A 13314-nucleotide genomic window follows, 5' to 3' on the forward strand; every position below is an offset into this window, starting at 1 on the left:
CCTGGGCTTATAATACCCTTTGCAAATAGGTAAAGAGGTTTGTTCTGTCACGGACACCTTGTTTTTATTAATACTCAACCACGTTCTAATGATATTTGCTGTAGATAGTCTGTGTACAGAGTGTTTGTGTTAAAATAAGCTTTGCTTTAAGCGCAATTATGGTCCAGGGACCAGATTATAATTTTAAAGTGGTACAGCCTTGATGACACAAAGTCTGTGACCTGGGTGAATGTTACAACAAAAAAGGCAGGAAAGGGTCATATGGGTCCTGGAGCGGAACCAAGTGATACATTGGAAGGGGAGGAGATTGGAAATGGAGGGAAAAGGTATCAAGTGATACACTGAAAAGGGGAGGAGTTAGAAAAATATAAAGAATGGGGTTCGTTGAATTCGGGGTCACTCTTCGTCTTTAGTGTCATCAAGGAGGTACATACCTGACCTGAAGCCTCGCCTCAAGGTCAAGATTGTTTTTTCTTTGTCTACTAACTTTGGGTAAAGCTGCTATTGTCATAGTTGTGGTGTCAGGGTTTTTCTATTTCTTAACATTGCGACTATTTATCTTGTGTAAGTGAGGTGTAGGGTTTTAAGGACCAATAAAATACTGTTGTGTTTTCTAAAAGGTGAATCTTGAGTCGCTGTTAAATTCAAGGAGTGAGGGAGACACAAACAGGTTATTGCGGAAGCCTGATAGTGCAAAGGACACTGATTGAAGCATCGTATTGTTGCGCTATAAGACACAAGTCAGAATTATACAGCACAGAATGAGGCCATTCGGCAGATTGTGTTTGTATCCTCTCTTTGTCCTCTTGTGGTCTGCTATTATCCTCCTCAGCGCTTCCATATTGTAGCCAAGCCAAAGTCAATGTACCACATTTCAATTTTCCAAACGAAAAAAGTATCAAATGTTAAAAGAAAGATATAAAGAAATAGCGTGAGAAAATAAACAAATCAGGGAAAAAATGAATATGGTAAATCACGCAAAGCAAATGAAGTATGTGCAATCAGATATGAGCCGAAAATTGAATTCCCTGATGTTGCTGACAGATTCAGGGTTGAAATGAACAAATGTGAACAGTCTGGATCCATGATTTTATAATGTTAGAAGTGCAGTTATTGCAGCTCATCCAGAACACAAGCAAGTGAAGTAAGCAGCAAGATGATGTATTGGTCTGGGCAATGATTTTTCTTGTACTATAGTTTCAATTAATAATAATTATAAAAGTTGCATTTTTGTGTTATAGACTATCAAGTCAACTGAAAGTGCTTCACACTGGAGTTACGTATGATGGTTATTCAGGCAAACACAGAGGTTATTCTACACCAACGTTCCATAAACAAGCTTCAAGATAAACAGCCTATTAAACTTTTATTTAAGTAAAATTAGATGAGGAAGGAGAAATGGCTGGCGTTTCTTCAAAATAGTTCAATGGGATTCTTAACAAACCCTTGAACCAACAGAACAGCCCCACAGCTCATTTCTTTGATCAGAACTCACCCATCCTTTGCATCTTTGTAAACTCAGATCAATATTTACGAATCGTTAAGACAGTAGAACAAGAGAACATAGAGTTGTCATTCACAGGCAATAGTTAAAAGGTTACGGCAAAGTTGCAGAACAGTGTCTTGGTCAGGGACCGGTTGTGAGAGAGGAGAGTGCTGAGTGTTAAACCAAATACCAAAGTTGCACCATGATGATCAGAACTACAGTAGTTTTCAGATTGCTGTGGAATAGGGTCTGCTTGGGGGTTGGGGGTTATCATATGAGAACGTGCTTTTAAACATCCAAATTTATCTGCTAGTCTTTTTAATAAAAACCATCCCCAACTCATTGTAGTGCCCGATTAGTTCCATTGGGCAGCAGTGTAATCAATAATTTGATGATGAAGAGTTACACAATATAAGGGACAACAAGCGATAGAAATTACAACTCTGAAAATTACAAAATAAATTACAATTCTGAAGTGAAGCTTGTGTATTTATCACCTGAACATTAAGTGTTACGTTCCCAAATGATACTATCAAGTGTTATTCTTAATAGCATACGCAACATCTCGTGAAAACTGTGGCCCAGATCATATGTTCAGCACTTTAAATTTCTGAGATCCCATCGATTGCTATGTGCTATGATGATTGCTACTAGCAAAGCTTTTCACCAAAACTCAAGATGAAACTTAGTGTAACTCATGCACTAACTCTCCCCTCCACAAGCTGCAGATTATCCAGAACTCTGCAGCTCATGTCCTCTCCCGCACCAGACTCCGTGACCCCATTACTATCACCCTTATCTTTAGGCGGAATTAATATATATGGTCTCTAATAATAATAATCCTTGCATTTGATATAGCACATTATCATGTTAGGTAGAATGGTGGAAGCGCTGTACCAATTTTGATTTTCTTTGTTAAAATTATTGTTTGTTAAAATGAAAAAATGTTCCCAGTGACAGTTTCTATTACAAATATTAAAGAGCAGCATGGGTGAATCTATCTTTTAATATTCAGTCAATCTTATATGAATAATACTTCACAAACTTGAAAGGAAATAATTAAATATGATTTTAAAACCTTTTCTTGGAATTTTTGGACCATCTTTAGGATTAAACTCTGGGATAGATGTTCGTCATTCAAACTACAACCTTGATTGTTCTTTTCATGAACACCCATTAATAAAGAATTTGTACAAAGCAGTCCAGCAGTAATAGCCACAAATTAACTGGTCAAACGCCAAAGATCACAGCAGTTTGACTCTGGACCTTGATGAACAGTTCTTCAGGTTCTTTATAAGGAATAAAACTGCCTGGAAGCAGGATAACTTCCCACATTCCTTGAGTAAGTTAATAATCCTTCATTTGATATAGCGCCTTATCACGTGTTCGAGACGTCTCAAAGTGCTTCACAGAATATATTGCAAACTAAATTGACTGTATATTTTGTGGACAAAACCCGGCAGCTAATTCACAAAGCAATGTCCCACAAACAGTCGTGAATTAAGTGATCAATTTATTATTTTTTTTAAAAAAGGAATCATTACCCCCAGAAAACCGATCCACCAATCGACTAACAACCGGGTCCCTACTAACTGCCAGGTAAATAGAAGCGCGTGAAATAAGGAAACTTGGCCAACATTTCACCCTGCCGGGAATCTAACGAGATTACAAGAGGTTTAGGGTACACTTGTCATTATGCTGTTTCCTCACTTCCCTTTGGCCCCTAATGTAGGTGTAAAGACTTACCCTTGCATTCTTGCACTATATTGTATGCTTCTTGTGGTAGAGAGGATACCTCCAAGTTGACAAAACGTGCAAGCACTTCCAGTCCCTTGTCTCCTGTCAGACCACTTTGCACAGGTACTAGCGATTTATTACCTGCAACAACAAGGTTACATTTGTGTAGCGCCTTTTATGTCGGGAGGACGTCCCAAGACGCTGGACAATGTACAGCATTTCAGACCCGAGCTGGGGTCAGGGGGAGAAGGGAGGGGAGAGGAAGGGGGGTGACCGATGGCATGGTCGAAGAGGAGAGTTTTGAGGTGGGATTTGAACGGGGCTAAGGAGGGGGCGAGGTGGAGTGACTGGGGGATGGAATTCCAGTGGTTGGGGGCAGAGTGGCTGAAGGCTCTCCTGCCAATGGTGGGGCGGGTGGGTCAGGGGACGTGGAGCAGGCCGGAGCCGGCTGAGCGGCGGGAGCGGGGGGGTTGATAGGGGGTTAGGAGGTTGCAGAGATAGGGTGCAAGACAGCAAATAAGAGATATTGCATGTACCTAACAGTTATAATGATCCAATTAAGCAAGGCTACCAATATTCAACTTTGCTATCATTTGTTGCTGCATGATTTAAAAATGTATTTGAATCTCTGCATCAACAGCACCAACAATAATCGTTATTTCTAAAGAAATGTGAATATGAATCAATCATCTAGAATCATTACAGAATTATGCAGCACAGAAGGAGGCCATTCGGCCCAACGTGTCTGTTCCAGCTCTTTGAAAAGAGCTATGCAATTCAATCCCACTCCCCCACTCTCTCCCCATAGACTGCAAACTTGTCCTCCCCAAATAATTATCTGCTTCTCTCTTAAAAGTTGTTATCGAATCGGCTTCCACCACCCTTTCAGGCAATGCATTCCAGATCCGAACTGCTCGCTGTGTGAAAAAATTCTCACCTCCCGTTTCATTTAACAACTATTTTAAATCGATGTTTTTGGGTTACTGACGCACCCACCAGTGGAAATAATCTCTCCTTGTTCACCCTATTGATTCCCCTCATAATTTTGAAAACATTTATTAAGTCTTCTCTTAACCTTCTCTGCTCCAAGGAGAATAATCTTAGCTTCTCTAGCCTCTCTGTCAATGTAAGTTCCACACTATTTATGTTCCCTCCACTTACCGTTGCTCTCCGAGGATGGTGACGAATGTTGTAGAATAATTCCACGCATTTTTTAAAAAAGTGTATCAGTTTCTTTTTATTTTGGTAAAACCGGGATCTGATTTGGACATTAAATGCTCTAAGTCAGGGGTGAGGCAAAGGCCAGCCCGCAGGCCATATCCGGCCCCGCCAAATGATTCTATCCGGCCCATCATTGTGTCCAGCAATAGAAACAATTATAGTTCGTTCAGTCCCAGAAAGTCGCACAAATTTCGCATTTGAATCAGACCGAGAACATCAGCCAATCACACTGCTTAGCTGTGCACACGCTCCCTTAAGTGTTGAATCAGGCTGACGTCAGAAATGTACGGATCGGAAAATGTTCAAACGCGCGCAGGGCAACCGCAGCAATACGTTTCACTGAAGAGGACGTTAATTCGAAATGAGTTTATCAGAGAAGCGGAAAGTGGACCCTGGAGGCCAAATATTTAACAAAGGATGGACTTCTAATTTTTGTTTTACCAGTGTGGGTGGAAAATCTGTGTGCTTAATTTGCAAAGAAACTGTAACAGTGCTCAAAGACTACAACTTGAATCGCCATTTTGAGAGGAAACATGCTTGCAAATATAAGAACGTTTCTGCCGAGGAAAAAGGAAAGAAAGCTGATGAGATGGTTGTTCGAATGCAAAAAGAGCAAAGCATTTTCACAAAACAATTTGCGCCCCAGGATGAGATTACCAGAGTGAATTACGTGATTGCACACAAAATCAGCAAGAACAGCAAACTATTCTCTGAAGGAGAATTTATAAAGGAATGTATGGTTGACTCTGCCTCGATTTTACGCCCAGACAAGAAAAAACAGTTCGAGAACATTAGCTTGTCAAAGCAAACTATTGTGAGACGTGTCAAGGATATCTCTGAGAACCTGTATCTGAAGTTACAAAATAAAGTAAGCAATTTTGCATGTTTTTCACTGGCACTCGGTGAGAGTTGTGATGTCAAAGACACAGCCCAGTTGATAATTTTTATTCGCGGTATCACCAAACATTTTGAGCTCACAGAAGAATTGGCATCAATGCAGTCAATGAAAGATACGGCAACTGGAGAAGACTTTTTGGAGGCAGTAAAAAGTGTATCTTAAAATTAGGAAAAATTGGTGAATGTGACCACCGATGGAAGCCCAAATGTGACTGGCAAAAATGTTGGGTTACTGAAAAGAATTCAAGATCAAAAGAGACAAATCCAGAACAGAATATTGTTTTTCTAAACTGCATTATCTACCAAGAGGTCCTCTGTAAGATTGTTCTAAACCTAAGCAATGTCATGGACACAGTTACGAAAGTGGTCAAATACATTCAAGAGGATTAAACCACAGGCAATTTGTATCTCTGCTTGAGGATTGGAATCCGAGCCCACGGATGTTCTGTATCACACAAATGTAAAATGGCTTAGTTTAGGAAAGGTTTTTGAAAAGAGTGTGGGAACTGAGAACAGAGATTGATTTATTTTTGGGCATGAAACAAAAAGATTCGGATTTCCCACAGCTGAAAGATGCGAATTGGCTCTCAGATTTTACATTTTACATTGATATCATGGGCCACATGAATGACCTGAATTCAAAACTGCAACGGAAGGGGGCCTTTGTGCACGATTTGTATTGCAGTGTCAAGTCATCTATGACAAAATTATTTCTTTTATCGCCTAAGATAGGAAATAGGCAGTTCGCCCACTTTCCAACTTTGCACCAGATTACTGTTTGGGATCAAAGCTTTAAAAAGTAGACTTTGTCCCTACTTGACTTATATGCCGAATTTTCTCGCCGATTCCAGGCTTTCAATTTGATCGAAAATTGTCTTTGGTCTCTTCACCTTTCTCATTTGATGTTGACAAAGCCCCATTTGACCTCCAACTCGAGCTTATTGAGCTGCAATGTGATCCATTGCTTGCGGAGCAATTCAAATCAGTGCCACTTCCCAGTTTTTACACCTCTCTTAATGAATATACCTTTCCAGAAATAAAGACTCATGCCCGGAGGATGCTTGTGCTGTTTGAATTAACATACATATGTGAGGAGACATTTTCTGTGATGAAATTCAATAAATCAAAACAAGATCTGTGATGACTGATGACCACCTTGCAGCAGTACTCCACGTTGCAACAACGGAGATGATGCCTGACTTCAATTGTCTGGTTAATGCACATCAGCACTTTCATTCTTCCCATTGAGTGAGCTTCTCACATTCTCATCAATATGTGAATAAATGAATAAATATCGAATAAATGTCTGCTCAATGAGTTGTTTTTATTTAACCTAATTTTAATGAATGTCAATTACATAGTTTTTATTTTATGCATGTGCAAGTGTAAGACTTGATTTTGAGCTATTATTAAGCATTTGCATCTATATTAAGTATGTTTCCCGTGAAGCTTACCAAAACTTGTGAAGTGGCCTGCCAGCCCAAATAATTGCCCACCCCTGCTCTAAGTATATTATTGCATTATTTCTAATAATCAATTCTGAAGTTATGTTGCTTGGATCCTAGCAACACTGTCAAAATATTTTTTGCTAATAGCTAGTGGATCCAACAGCAAATAACCATAAAATTAACTGAAGTTCCTGAAAACACTAGCAAAGAAGTTATGCTAAAGCTTTATAAATCACTGGTTAGGCCTCAGCTGGAATAATTGTATCCAATTCTGGGCACCACCTGAGGAGGAGGTTGGGATCAGGGAGGATGGAGGGGATGGAGGGTTGCCAAAGGTGCGGTCAAAGAAGAGAGTCTTGAGACGTGCTTTGAAGGAGGAGAGGGAGGGAGCGAGTCAAAGGGATTGTGGGATGGAATTGTAGAATTCTGCAATTTAAACCAATTTCCCTCTCAAGCATCTCTTTTCTCTGTACCTTATTTATGTCCGTATCAACATAAAAACCTGCAGAAAAGAGCTGGGCTAATGGCCAACAAAAGATAAACAGGATTAATTATGGACATGGAACCTCACAAATTCTTGTATAGCATCATGCATGATAGTCACACCCCTCGCCACGAGTATTATTCCAATAGATTGGTGTTGGAAAAGAGGAAATAAACACAACACATTTTGATCATGTTCCTGGACAGCTGCTCTAGAGCTCCCTAAGACCACAATTAGCCTCACGGTTCTCGAACTAACTCAAACTAACGTAATCCAGGAGCCAAACAGAAACCAAACACAGCACTTCTGTCAGCCCAGGCTAACTTTGTTCCTTCAGCTAAACTTCTCTATGCGGTCCAGTATTACAGGAAGTATTGCAAGAGCTCACACCCTCCTGTAACAATTCCAGATGTTCACTATGAGAGCAGGAAAGAGTAGGTATTATTGAGATTGCACTATAATTACCAACTAAATCATCAGGGGAACTATGCATAGTTTATAACTATTTTGTCCCTGCAGCTACTGAATGAATTAAAATTCTAGGTGGTAAACCAAACAGATTATGACTGAATTTTTTTTAAAAAAAACTTATGACATTTTTAAAGATGGAGAGTCAAGGCAGCCACAAAAAATAAATGAAGACAGTTTTATAGGAATATTTCCCTTACCTGCAACAGTATCAGTGACACTCTTGTCTCTACTGGTGATCAGGACACGGGAGTGAATATCGAAACACTTTAATACCCAGCTTTCCCAAACATCATCCAGAATCAAGAGCGATCTAAACAGGAAACCAAAACATGATCATCATCAGGTTTCAAGCTACAAGATCAGATCCCACCTGGAGACAAAACCACATACAGTGCTAGTTATCACAACATAAGGTGCTGCCCAGGTCATTAGAGACAGTGAGAAGAGCAGTCAGGATTCCCAGTGTTAGAGGTATGAGTTAGGAGCGTGTCCAATAGAAAAGTGCATCTGCAATTTTTTTCCGGAATCCACGATGAACAGCGTCTCGGCTACAAACACAGTTGCTGGTCCGACTTTTGCTGTTTACCTGACGTCACTGTGGAGCGGCTCTGGACGAGCGTGCGCTGTGAGGCGCAAGAGGAAAATGGGCTTCACTCGGAGGTCCCGCTGTTGTGACTGTCTGTGTCCCTCTCTGTGACTGTCTGCGTTTCTCTCTCTGTGTGAATGTCTGCATCTCTCTCTCTCTCTCTCTCTCTCTCTGGGTGACTGTCTGCGTCTCTCTTTCTCTCTGGGTGACTGTCTGCGTCTCTCTCTCGGCGACTGTCTGCGTCTCTCTCTCTTGGCGACTGTCTGCGTCTCTCTCTCTCTCTCTGGGTGACTGTCTGCGTCTCTCTCTCGGCGACTGTCTGCGTCTCTCTCTCTTGGCGACTGTCTGCGTCTCTCTCTCTCTCTCTGGGTGACTGTCTGCGTCTCTCTCTCGGCGACTGTCTGCGTCTCTCTCTCTCGGCGACTGTCTGCTTCTCTCTCTCTCTCTCGGTGACTGTCTGCATCTCTCCCTCTCTCTCTCTCTCTGAGTGTCCCCCTCTCTCTCTCTCTTTCTGAGCGTACCTCTCACTCTCTCTATCTGATCGTCCCTCTCTCTCTGTCTGAGCGTCTCTCTCTGTCTGAGCGTCTCTCTCTCTCTCTGTCTGAGCGTCTCTCTCTCTCTCTGTCTGAGCGTCTCTCTCTCTGTTTGAGCGTCTCTCTCTCTGAGCGTCTCTCTCTCTGTCTGAGCGTCTCTCTCTCTCTGTCTGAGCGTCTCTCTGTTTGTGTGAGTGTCTCTCTCTCTCTGTTTGTGTGAGCGTCTCTCTCCTCTGTTTGTGTGAGCATCCCTCGTTATGTCTGAGCGTCTCGTCTCTCTCTCTGTCTGAGCGTTCCTCTCTCTCTCTGTTTGTGTGAGCATCCCTCGTTATGTCTGAGTGTCTCGTCTCTCTCTCTGTCTGAGCGTCCCTCTCTCTCTCTGTTTGTGTAAGCGTCCCTCTCTCTCTCTCTGTCGGAGCGTCCCCCTCTCTCTGTTTGAGTGTCTCTCTCTCTCTGAGCGGCTCTGTCTCTCTGTCTGAGCGGCTCTGTCTCTCTGTCTGAGCGTCTCTCCCTCTCTGTCTGAGTGTCCCTCTGTTTGTGTGAGCGTCTCTCTCTCTGTTTCTGTGAGCGTCTCTCTCTCTGTTTGTGTGAGCATCCCTCGTTATGTCTGAGCATCTCATCTCTCTCGCTGTCTGAACGTCCTTCTTTCTCTGTCTGAGGGTCCCTCTCTCTCTGTCTGAGCGTCCCCCTCTCTCTCTGTCTGAGCATTCCTCTCTCTCGCTCTCTCTATTTGAGTGTCCCTCTCACTCTCTCTGTTGGAGCGTCCCTCTCTCTTTCTCTGTTTGAACGTCACTCTCTCTCTGAGGGTCCCTCTCTCTCTCTGTCTGAGCGTCCCTCTTTCTCTCTCTCTGTCTGAGCGTCCCTCTCTCTCTGTCGGAGCGTCCCCCTCTCTCTCTCTGTCTGAGCGTGCCTCTCTCTCTCTCTCTCTCTCTGTCTGTGCGTCCCTCTCTCTGTCTGAGCGTCTCTCTCTCTGTTTGAGTGTCTCTCTCTCTGTCTGAGCGTCTCTCTCTCTGTCTGAGCGTCTCTCTCTCTCTCTGTCTGAGCGTCTCTCTCTCTCTCTGTCTGAGCGTCTCTCTCTCTCTCTCTGAGCGTCTCTCTCTCTCTCTGAGCGTCTGTCTCTCTCTGTCTGAGCGTCTCTCCCTCTCAGTCTGAGCGTCTCTCTCTCTGATTGTGTGAGCGTCTCTCTCTATCACTGTCTGAGCGTCCCTCTCTCTCTCTCTGTCTGAGCGTCCCTCTCTCTCTCTCTGTCTGAGCGTCTCTCTCTCTCTCACTGAGCGTCTCTCTCTCTCTCTGAGCGTCTGTCTCTCTCTGTCTGAGCGTCTCTCCCTCTCAGTCTGAGCGTCTCTCTCTCTGATTGTGTGAGCGTCTCTCTCTATCACTGTCTGAGCGTCCCTCTCTCTCTCTCTGTCTGAGCGTCCCTCTCTCTCTCTCTGTCTGAGCGTCTCTCTCTCTCTCTGAGCGTCCCTCTCTCTCTCTGTCTGAGCGTCCCTCTCTCTCTCTCTCTGTCTGAGCGTCTCTCTCTCTCTGTCTGAGCGTCCCTCTCTCTCTCTCTGTCTGAGCGTCCCTCTCTCTCTCTGAGTGTCCCTCTCTCTGTCCCTCTCTCTCTCTCTCTGTCTGAGCGTCCCTCTCTCCCTGTCTGACTGTCTCTCACTCTCTGTTCGTGTGAGTGTCTCTCTCTGTTTGTGTAAACGGCTCTCTCTGTTTGTGTGAGCGTCCCTCTCTCTCTCTGTTTGTGTGAGCTTCCCTCTTTATGTCTGAGCGTCTCGTCTCTCTCTCGCTATCTGAGCGTCCCTCTCTCTCTCTCTGTCTGAGGGTCCCTCTCTCTCTGTCTGAGCGTCCCTCTATCTCTCTCTGTCTGAGCGTCCCTCTCTCTCTCTGTTTGCGTGAGCATCCTTCGTTATGTCTGAGCGTCTCGTCTCTCTCTCTGCCTGAGCGTCCCTCTTTCTCTGTCTGAGCGCCCTCTCTCTCTCTCTCTGTCTGTCTGAGCGTCCCTCTCTCTCTCTCTGTCTGAGCGTCCCTCTCTCTCTCTCTGTCGGAGCGTCCCTCTCTCTTTCTCTGTCTGAACGTCACTCTCTCTCTGTCTGAGCGTCTCTCTCTCTCTCTCTCTGTCGGAGTGTCCCTCTCTCTTTCTCTGTATGAACGTCACTCTCTCTCTCTCTCTCTCTGTCTGAGTGTCCCTCTCTCTCTGTCTGAGCGTCCCTCTCTCTCTCTCTGTCTGAGCGTCCCTCTCTCTCTCTCTCTCTGTCTGAGCGTCCCTCTCTCTCTCTCTCTGTCTGAGCGTCCCTCTCTCTCTCTCACTGTCTGAGCGTCCCTCTCTCTCTCTCTGTCTGAGCGTCCCTCTCTCTCTCTCTGTCTGAGCTTCCCCCTCTCTCTCTCTGTCTGAGCGTCCCTCTCTCTCTCTGTCTGTGCGTCCCTCTCTCTGTCTGAGCGTCTCTCTCTCTGTTTGAGCGTCTCTCTACCCTATCAACCCCATCCTCGCCCAACTCAACTGGCTTCCCATCACACAGAGGATACAGTTCAAGATTCTGGTCCTCACCTTCAAAGCCCTCCACGGTCTTGCTCTCCCCTACCTCTGCGACCTCCTAATCCCCTACCATCCTGCTCGCTCCCTCCGCTCAGTGGGCTCCGGCCTGCTTCACATCCCCCGCCTCGTTCCCCCCACTATTGGCGGGCGGGTCTTCCGCCACTCTGTCCCCACCCTCTAAAACTCCATCCCGCAGTCCTTCCGCCTCGCTCCCTCCCTCCCTTGCTACCTTCAAGACCCATCTCAAAAATCTCCTCTTCGACCATGCTTTCGATCTCCCTGCTGCCCTCCACCCTCCCCGACCCCAACCCCCAACTCTGTCTGTCCAGCGCCTTGGGACCTTCTCCTGATGTGAAAGGCGCTTTACAAATGTAATTTTGTTGTTGTTGTTGTTCTGCTATTCAAATGTCATTTTAATAAAATGTTATCATTAACGATGTGGAATAACATATCATCAACAACTTGCACTGGCAGCATCAGCATCCACGAATGCACACTCCACCTCACCAAGCCAGTCAGGAACCTAGGCGTTTTGATCGACCCTCAACTGTCCTTTCTACCCTACATCTGTGCCATGACCCACTTTGCCTTCCCCCACCTACACAACATTGCCCGACTCCCTCACTGCCTCACTCCTCAGGCCGCTGAAACCCTCATACATGCCTTCATTACATCTAGGCTCAACTATGTCAACTCCCTGTTTGTCAGCCTTCCCAACTCTTGACTCCACAAACTGCAGATCATCCAGAACTCTGCAGCCCGTTTCCTCTCCTGCACCAGGGTCCATGACCCCATCACACCCACCCTCGCCGGGCTCCAATGGCTCCCAATACCTTAGAAGGCCGAGTTCAAAATCCTCGTCCTTCACCTTCAAGGCCCTCTATGGCCTTGCCCCCTCCTACCTCTCCAACCTAACCACTTGTCAACCTGTCCGCTCTCTCTGCTCAGCAGACTCTGGCCTGCTCCATGTACCCCGCCTCAACATCGGCGGCCGGGCCTTCAGCCTCTCTGGCCCCACCCTCTGGAACTCCATCCCATATTCCCTTTGCCTCGTTCCCTCCCTTGCCTTCTTCGGCATATGCCTCAAGAATCTCCTCTTCAACTGTGCCTTCGGCCACCCTCCTTGATCCCCCCCACCGCCACCCACCCCGCTTGGGTTCTAATCCCTAATCCCTGACTGTTCAGCGCCCTGGGACGTAATTTGTATTGTATTGAGCTCAGACACGTACTTTAGTAAACTGATCGTAGTACTCAAATGAGCTATATTTAATTGCCATGTCAAGGCGCTCACTGTCAGGCACGTGAAGAGAAGTCCATATTTGCTCCAATCGTTGCTGTAAAATCTCTGCAGAGGAAAGCTTTTTCATCTCAGGGGCTCCCCCAAACAAAACTCGAATCTTTTCAATCCTTTCTAATTCCTATTAAAGAAATACATACATATGTAATACATCAGCAGCACTTCCTGTGCACAGCAAATACACATGGTCCATGGGAGGATAGGACCGAAGTGACTGAAAGCTCAGTTAAAGAGGTAGGTTTTAAAGGGTTTTAAAGCAGAGAGGAAGGCAGTCAGAGGAATTACGGGAGTGAATTCCAGAGCCGTGGGGCAAAGTGGCTGAAGTTGATGCTCTCTAAGGAAGTCTTACAGAATGAATTGACTGTATATTTGAGGGCGAAATGCGGCAGCCAATTGTGCACAGCAGTTTCCCACAAACAGTTGACCAATTTATTATTTTTTTGAGGGATTATTATCTGGCGTGTGGAGTAAGGAAACTTTCCCAAGGTTTCACCCTGCCGGGAATTGTACCCAGGTCTCTCACTTGCAAAGCGAGCGCTCTGACCACTGAGCTACAGGACTCCTTTACACAATAGGTTTATCACCAATAACATTAAAAGGCAGTAATGGTTTATCCTTGTCACATTCCTC

General features: G+C 44.9%; 1 protein-coding gene across 5 annotated transcripts in view; it reads right to left on the minus strand.

The window, feature by feature from the left end:
- The window catches only part of apaf1 (apoptotic peptidase activating factor 1), a gene marked incomplete at its 5' end in the record, with an annotated part of 114125 nt that extends 106071 nt beyond the window's left edge, over positions 1-8054 (minus strand). For all 5 annotated transcript variants that reach the window (XM_042335087.1, XM_042335085.1, XM_042335083.1 and 2 more), the window contains 2 exon segments: positions 3233-3364; positions 7942-8054. In XM_042335087.1, coding sequence (XP_042191021.1) covers positions 3233-3364; positions 7942-8054 — 245 coding nt within the window.
- Positions 8055-13314: the final 5260 nt, after the last annotated feature.

The sequence above is a fragment of the Callorhinchus milii genome, unplaced genomic scaffold (genome assembly GCF_018977255.1).
Source record: "Callorhinchus milii isolate IMCB2004 unplaced genomic scaffold, IMCB_Cmil_1.0 Scaffold5, whole genome shotgun sequence".
NCBI lineage: Eukaryota > Metazoa > Chordata > Chondrichthyes > Chimaeriformes > Callorhinchidae > Callorhinchus > Callorhinchus milii.